Source organism: Melanerpes formicivorus, unplaced genomic scaffold, assembly GCF_026170545.1.
Source record: "Melanerpes formicivorus ecotype bairdi unplaced genomic scaffold, bMelFor1.0.p_v2 SCAF_126, whole genome shotgun sequence".
Classification (NCBI taxonomy): Eukaryota; Metazoa; Chordata; class Aves; order Piciformes; family Picidae; genus Melanerpes; species Melanerpes formicivorus.
In genome coordinates this window covers 604,250-612,779 of record NW_027142478.1, presented here as the reverse complement: position 1 = coordinate 612,779, position 8,530 = coordinate 604,250, and the positions used below count along the sequence as shown (strand labels likewise).

The 8,530-nt window shown below is 46.3% G+C and overlaps 1 protein-coding gene across 1 annotated transcript; it reads left to right on the top strand.

Moving 5' to 3' along the window:
- Positions 1 to 1,955: 1,955 nt before the first annotated feature.
- LOC137456476 (olfactory receptor 14A16-like) lies at positions 1,956 to 2,954 on the top strand. The gene has a single exon (XM_068167941.1). It carries the CDS (start codon positions 2,022 to 2,024, stop codon positions 2,952 to 2,954), a length of 933 nt encoding a protein of 310 aa, XP_068024042.1. The 5' UTR covers positions 1,956 to 2,021.
- Positions 2,955 to 8,530: the final 5,576 nt, after the last annotated feature.

Here is an 8,530-nt window from a genome sequence, read left to right as displayed (position 1 = left end):
AGTGCAGTTTGGAAGGTTCAGAGTGGAGAGGAGGCCAAAGAAATGTCCCTCAAAGGGCAGAGCTGCTATGCATGAGGCCATCCAGAGGTGTCAGGAAATGGCAGGGAGAGCTGAGACAGCTCAGGAAAGGGATGGAAATAGCAGGGGCAGAGCTGGATGGGGAAGCAGGATTGGTGTCAGCAGCCTGAAGAGAAAGAGCTGCAGGCATGGGACAGTGTAGGAGAGGCTGCAGTAGTGATGACCAAGTGCTCTGGCAAGGCTGAGAGGCCCAACAGAACCAAGGCCTTTGTCCCCTTGGCTCTGGCAGTTGCCTCTGCCACCAAGGCCTGTCAGGAGGAACTTGGCATTGAGATTTTGAGGTTCTTCTGTTGCAAGGGCAGTGGTCAGGGCTTGGCCTTTCTGCTTCCTAGACCAAAGGCAAGTTTTTCTCCCCTGCACTTTGCCTTTGTCTCCCTGCAATCCTGGCCTCTAACAAGCTGCTCTAACGAGTCCCTGGGGAGCCTTTGTCAGTAACAAGCCTCAGTGAGGCCAATCAGTGCTTCAAGGGACTTTGGAGCTTTCTTCTGAGTTGGACTTCTTGAGAAGCTTCTTGGCAGTACCTTGCCAGAGTGTCCTGGCAGTACCTAAGGATGATGTAATCAGCCCCAAATACTCCATGGGGCTCATTAAATACTGCTGAACCTCTAATTATTGCCAAGGTTTCTGCAGCTAATTGGAGAGGTTTTTATTGCACAAAGCATCTGATAAAAAGTATTTTTAAAGGTACAGCTCATTACTATTCAGCAGGAGTTGTCTCTTTGCAAGCAAACCACAGCAATCCTGCCAAGGTCCTACCCTGCTCACTGCTCATCCTCACTCCCCACTGCCCCCAGCAGAGCCCAGAACCACAGGTGAGGGACAGGATCTGCCTTGCCAGGGGCTGGGGGTCAGGGCTTGGTCCTTTGGATCAGTGAAACCCCTCCAGGTTTCCTCAGCAGCAGAGCCACCTTGAGCTGCTTGTCCTGACCTGTCAGCACTGCCTCAGTTCTCTGCTCTCACCACAGCCTGGAGATGCTTCAGTGCCTCCAGTGATGCTTCCCTTGCATACACTCTCTCCTTCTGCTCTATCCAGCCCCTGGGGACCCTTTCCCAGTATGCTTCACTGGGACCCATTAACAGTAGAAGAAACTTCTTAGTTTGAATCCAACTTTGACTTCTGGAGAGGTTTCATCAGCTTCTCAGTCTCTGAGGGCCATGGACTCGGCAACAAAGCCACCAGAGGACTCCTTTAAATGCCTTGGGGTGGTCTTGTGCTTCTGAGCTGGGCCATGCTTCTGGGCTGGAGGTTGCTGCTGGCAAGGAGGCAGTGCTGCAGGAGACAGCTCTGGCATGGAGCAGCTTCTCTGCACAGCACAGGAGGGCTGAGGACACTGCCAGAGGATCTCAGGGAGATGAGGAAGGCAGCTTTGAGGTGGCCAGGACTGGGAGGATGCTGAGAGCTCACTAGAAGAGAAGTCACTGCAGTCACTGACACGGTTACGCTGTGGGTGCAGAACACTGCAGCTGTAGCTCCTGGAGGCATCTCCATCTCGATAGCTGATGCTGGGCTGAAGGCTCCTGGAGTGTGCACACATAAGAAGGAGCAAAGCCCTTCAGTTCCATCCTGTGAGCAGCAGTGAGCAGAGCTGGGTAAGGAGAAGGCTTCACCCCCAGCCCCTCTGCCTTTCTCTCTTCCCTTCACTGTCTCTGCAGTACTGCAGAGCTGGTCCTTGTTTCTCCACCTCTCCATGGGACTCTTGTTCCCTGGGATTGGGCTGTGGTCATTTTCTGTTCTGACACCAGAATAATCTTAATGGTAATTCTATGTCCAAGCTGCATTCAAAGATGTGATAAACTGCCATGGGTTGGTAGTGATAGGGACTGAGCTGATGCATTCCTCATGCTGCTCAGGGACAGAGGTTACAATGAGGTTGAGAGAACTATGACCTAACTTGTCACTGCCTTTCCCTCCTTGCACAGGTCTCCATGGCCAGAGGCAGCAGATGGCCAACAGCAGGTCCATCACCCACTTCCTCCTCCTGCCATTCTCAGGCACAAGGCAGCTGCAGCTCCTGCACTTCTGGCTCTTCCTGGCCATCTACCTGGCTGCCCTGCTGGGCAATGGCCTCATCATCACCACCATAGCCTGGGACCACCACCTCCACACCCCCATGTACTTCTTCCTCCTCAACCTTGCCCTCCTCGATCTGGGATTCATCTCCACCACTGTGCCCAAATCCATGGACAATTCACTGTGGGCCATCAGGGACATCTCCTATGCAGGATGTGTTCTCCAAGTCTTCTTTTTAGTATTCCTAATGTCAGCAGAGTATTTTCTCCTCACCACCATGTCCTACGATCGCTATGTTGCCATCTGCAGACCCCTGCACTATGAGACCCTCCTGGGCAGCAGAGTTTGTGTCCACCTGGCAGCAGCTGCCTGGGGCTGTGGCTTTCTCTATGCTCTGCTGCACACAGCCAATACATTTTCCTTGCCCCTCTGCCAAGGCAATGCTGTGAAGCAGTTCTTCTGTGAAATTCCCCAGATCCTCAAGCTCTCCTGCTCCACATCCTACCTCAGGGAACTTTGGCTTATTGTGGCCGGTGCCTGTTTAGCATTTGTCTGTTTTGTGTTCATTGTGGTGTCCTATGTGCAGATCTTCAGGGCAGTGCTGAGGATCCCCTCTCAGCAGGGACGCCATAAAGCCTTTGCCACCTGCCTCCCTCACCTGGCTGTGGTCTCCCTCTTTCTCAGCAGTGTAACCTTTGCCTACCTGAAGCCCTCTTCTATCTCCTCCCCATCCCTGGACATGATTGTGTCAGTTCTGTACTCAGTGGTGCCTCCAGCAGTCAACCCTCTCATCTACAGCCTGAGGAACCAGGAGCTCAAGGATGCCCTGAGGAAAATGACTACTGGATGCCTTCAGAAGCAATAAACTCTTTTTCCTCTCCTGCTGAGCAGTTCTGATGTCACTCACAGTCTGGTTTCTCTCTTCTTGACTGCTGCTGGTGCTGTTACCCTTGTGAGAATGTAGTTTTCCCACCAGAGTCTTTCTTCAGACCATTTCAGATTCAGTACTGGCCTGTCTGCTGTGACCCAGAGACTGCAGACAGGAGCAGCTGTGCTCCCTGGGTGTGCAGCATGCAAGGGAAACTTCTTCCCGTCTAGAAGTTCATAACAGAGACAGAGAAGTCTTGTAAAACTTCCTTTGAATAAAGGGAGAGTCCACAGGAGAACTCCCTGTGGGGTCTCTCTCACTGCTGAAGGCACAGCTCCCCTTTCATCCTACATTTCTGGATGCAAATTTCCCTCTCCCTTTCCCCACTTGCTCAGGTACTCAGGATTTAGTCTTTCCCAAAACCCCTGCTACATGTCCCCCTTCACATGAACCCTCCCTGCTTCATACATCCTATGCTCATTTAAATTAGGTTCTCCACTTCTCTGGGTAGGGAAGTTAACATTTAGTAGACTGTTAAGCTTGTGCTCTGGCCTAAAAGTTCAGCAGTTCAGGCTGTGTTCAGTGTCTGCTATCTTGGGACAGACCCCTACTGATTTACAGCGTGGTTCAAGGGAAGGGACTTAGCAGAGGCCCCTTTGTGATTTACATACACACAGAGAAGGTGAACTGTCTGGTTCCTCCCTTTCTCTTCCAACTCCCTCTTAGCCAATTCTTCCTTTGTAAGGACACTACCTCCTTTTGGTCCCATCAATCCCTCCTCTTCTTGCTTTAATAATTCTCTTTACAAAATTCATTCACCATTAACTAAATCCTTTCCTCTTGGCTCTGTTGGTCTGATTTGCAGATACATCATACTGCTCTTTTTCATAGCCTTTTCTGGCTCACTTGATATGGCTACAACCTGCACCTGGCTGACTGCAGGATGGATAAGCCATACCAACCAGGGTATCAGACATGGTAGAAAGATTAGAGCTGCTGTTGCACAAAGAGAGAAGAATGACACTCGTTTGACCCATGGCCCACCAGGCAACCAAGACAATGTGTCCCATTCCAGTCCTTTCCATGTTTGGACTGGTCCATGATCTATTTTCCTGCTGTTGGTGGCTATATTTATTGCTGCCTCCCCATTGGCCTCAATCTTTAGGCACCAATCAGATGTATGAAACTTTCCACATCCACCTCCTTCCTCAGCTAATAGAAAGTCTGGAGAGTCCATTCTGGTGCATTGCCTCTCACACCTGAGTTTGGTGTTTGGCTAATAGCACAAAGTACTACTACAAAGGAAAAGTACAAAATAACAACAACAATAATAATAATAAAAGCAAATTATAAAAAAGAAAGAAAAAATATTTAATATAAAAAACAATTTAACATAATAATAATTTTAAAAAACCCAAACAAATAAACCCCATAAGGATTACTAACAAAAAATAACTATTAACAAAAAGCATAAGGATTATTAGCAAAATAAAAATTTACAAAAATTTAAAATGAACAATAAGGACAAAATATTAACTACAAAAAAGGTTAAAAAGAAAATAAAAAAGGAAAAAATAAAATAAACAACAATTAAAAAAATTAAATGAAAAAAAATTTAAAAATTAGATTATAAAATAACATAAAAAATTCATTAATACAAGATTAAATTATGATAAATAAAATTCAAGAAAAACTAAAAGCTATAAAAAAATCAATAAATAAAAGTAGATTTAAAAGAAAAATAAAATTACCTAAAAAATAATTTAAAATTATAGGCCAAAAAATACAGATATCAACAAAAGAAAAAATATTTAAAAGGCATATTAAAAACATTAATTACATTAAAAAATTAGATTTTAAAAATTAAAATTAAAATAATTAAAACAATTAAAATTAAAAAATAAAAATTAATTAAAATAACATTCAAAAAAACATAAAAATAAAAATAATGTAAAAAATTTTTTTAAAAAATGTTAAAAAATTACAAAACCAAAACAAAATAAAATTAAAAAAATTAAAAATTAGATTACATAAAAAAATTTTTTTAATTGATTAATATTTTAAAATTGAAATAAAATATTATAAATTTTTAAAATAGATTAAATAAAACAAACATACAAAAATAATTAAAATATTTTTTAAATAAGATCAAAATTAATAAATTTTAAAAATTGGATTAAAAATTAAAATTAAGAAAAAATACTTTAAAAAATAAAATACTTAAAATTAAAAATAAAAATTAAATTAAAAAAAAATAAAAATAATAAAAACCAAAATAAAAAAAAAGGTAAAAAAATCTATCAAGAAAAAATCAACAAAACAAAAGAGAGGATGTATATTTTATAGCTAAGGGGGTTTAGTGATAGCAGCAAGAAATGTCTACCCCATGCCAACTGCAATCATCGCAATGAACAACGGCAGAGGAATCAAGGCCATGAGCACACAGCATTTCCCATGCAGTCGAACATCGATCACAACAACTGCTATGGTAATCTGGGATCAAAAGCATCACTCAGAAGAATGCACCACAGCACCGTGTGAGTTAGGACTGGCTGTTATGATTGTTTAATTGTTGTGTGACTAGAGAAAATGTCCATATGGATTTCTATGTCACCTCACCAGTTTGCCTTAGTTTTAAATAGTTAATGGGAAAGTCAAAATTCCTTATAACACAACATGCATTCTCATTTTAGGTTAAAAACAAACAAACAAAGAAAAGGCCTAGGCCATGAAGTAGCCCAGGGTAATCCAGGGATGGATCAGGACAGACAGAAATAGAGCTCTGAGAGGTGTCCTTGGTGTGCTGCACCCTTGCTCTCCCAGCCTTGCACTGCTCTCCCTGTGGCTTGGGGGTTGGTCACCTCCTGCCAGCTCAGTGCATCTGTGCTTGGATCACAGCCAACAGGGAGCTGATAGAAAACTTTGGAGGTCAAAAACCTTCAGGCTCTGTGCAAGTGGCAACAACTCCCAGGATGATTCAGCATCCAAGGGTCTCCAGATCAGAGAAACACCTGATGAAAGTCAAGGATCTCCACCTCTCAAAACAGTGACCCTAAAGCCAGAGCCTTGGAGCTCTCCTGGGTCACAGCCGCTGTGTCCAGTATCTCCCCCACTCAGACATCTCTCAGGCACAACCTGCACCAAGGGCCAGCACCAAGTCAGACTTCTCCAGGCTCAGTTCTCATCCTCTGAGAATGCCAAAGCTTTGTGAGTGTTTGTCCTGAGCTCCAGGAAGAGGAAACTGAACTCCAGGGCACCCTCTGCCAGCCACCTCGCCACCTCTCTGTTCCTTTGGACAGACACCTTTGCTGTCACCAGGGGCAAGGTTTCTATCTTGCACTGAACTCAGCCAGCTCTGTCCCTGTGTCTGTGTGCTTGGTGCTTCTCTCCAGGCACAGCCATAGGAAGAGATTTGAATTCAGGATCCTTTGCAGTCAGTCAGGGTCAGCCTTGTCCTTATCCACTCTGTCATTCAGAGGCTCTTGGATCAGAACACATTCTGCTGAATCACCTTGTAAGCCCCAGGTGGGCAGTGACAGCAATGGGGAGGTTGGGGAGGGTGAGGAGCAAAGTTGTCCATTCAATGTCAGACTGAAGGACAGATGTTCCTGCAAGTGCAGATGTGCTGCTGAGACAGCCTGGGTCAGTGTCACTTGGGGAATTATAATCTCTGAGCTAAACTGAAATGGAGTAAAATATTTTATAGTTTCATAGTTTCATAGTTTCATTCAGGGTTGGAAGGGACCACAAGGATCATCTAGTTCCAACCCCCCTGCCATGGGCAGGGACACCCCACACTAGATCAGGCTGGACAGAGCCTCATCCAGCCTGCTCTTAAACACCCCCAGGGACGGGGCCTCGACCACCTCCCTGGACAACACATTCCAGGGTTTCACCACTCTCATGGTGAAGAACCTCTTCCTCACATCTAGCCTGAATCTCCCCACCTCCAGCTTCATTCCATTCCCCCTAGTCCTATCACTCCCTGAGATCCTGAGCAGTCCCTCCCCAGCCTTCCTGTAGGCCCCTTTCAGATACTGGAAGGCGACAATTAGGTCACCTCGGAGCCTTCTCTTCTGCAGACTGAACAGCCCCAACTCCTTCAGTCTGTCCTCATAGGAGAGGAGCTCCAGCCCTCTGCTCATCCTTGTGGCCCTTCTCTGGACACGTTCCAGCACCTCCACATCCCTCTTGTAATAGGGGCTCCAGAACTGGACACAGTACTCCAGGTGGGGTCTCACCAGGGCTGAGTAGAGGGGGAGGATCACCTCCCTCGACCTGCTAGCCACACTTCTCCTGATGCAGCCCAGGATCTGATTGGCTTTGCGGGCTGCAAGTGCACACTGAGAGCTCATGTTGAGCTTTTTGTCCACCAGCACCCCCAAGTCTCTCTCTTCAGGGCTACTTTCCAGCCAGTCACTGCCCAGCCTGTATTTGTGCCTGGGATTGCCTCGACCCAGCTGCAGGACCCTGCACTTGCTCTTATTGAACTTCATGAGGTTGGCCTGTGCCCACCTCTTCAGCCTGTCAAGGTCCCTCTGGATGGCCTCCCTTCCCTCCAGCGTGTCTGCTGCACCACACAGCTTGGTGTCATCAGCAAACTTGCTGAGGGTGCACTCAATGCCACTGTCCATGTCCCCCACAAAGATGTTGAATAAGACAGGTCCCAGGACTGATCCCTGAGGGACTCTGCTTGTCCCTGGCCTCCACTGGGACATGGAGCCATTGACAGCCACTCTTTGGGTGCGGCCATCAAGCCAGTTCCTTATCCATCTAGTGGTCCACCCATCAAACCCACGTGTCACCAGTTTGGAGACCAGGATGTGGTGCGGGACAGTGTCGAAGGCTTTGCTCAGGTCCAGGTAAACGACATCAGTTGCTCGCCCCTCATCTATTAATTTTGTCACCTGCTCATAGAAGGCCACCAGGTTGGTCAGGCAGGATTTGCCCTTGGCAAAGCCATGCTGACTGTTCCCAATCACCTCTTCACTATTCTTTTGAGCGAATAGTGACTCCAGGAGGATCTGCTCCATAATCTTTCCAGGCACAGAGGTGAGACTGACTGGCCTGTAGTTCCCTGGTTCCTCCTTCTTGCCCTTTTTGAAGATGGGGGCAATGTTTCCCCTTTTCCAGTCTGTGGGGACTTCACCAGACTGCCAGGACTTTTGAAATATAATAGAGAGGGGTTCAGCAACCTCATCTGCCAGTTCTCTCAGCACCCGTGGGTGTAACCCGTCGGGTCCCATGGACTTGAACACTTTCAGGTTCTTCAGGTGATCACCAACCTGATCTGCACTTACCATGGGCAGTTCTTCCTCCCTGTCCCTGGCATTGTCTTCCATAACATCAGGAGTGTGGCTAGAGGCCCTTGCAGTGAAGACTGAGGTAAAGAAGTTATTAAGTACCTCAGCCTTTTCCTCATCACTTGTGACCATGTCACCATTTTCCTTTCTGAGGGGGCCCACACCTTCCCTAGTTGTCTTCTTCCCATTAATATACCTGTAGAAGTTCTTAGTATTCCCTTTAATCTCCCTGGCTAGATTCAACTCAAACTCTGCTTTGGCTTTCCTAAC

Bases quoted from the DNA above. Each gene is read 5' to 3' on its own strand.
- LOC137456476 (XM_068167941.1), top strand. From the start codon at position 2,022: ATGGCCAACAGCAGGTCCATCACCCACTTCCTCCTCCTGCCATTCTCA.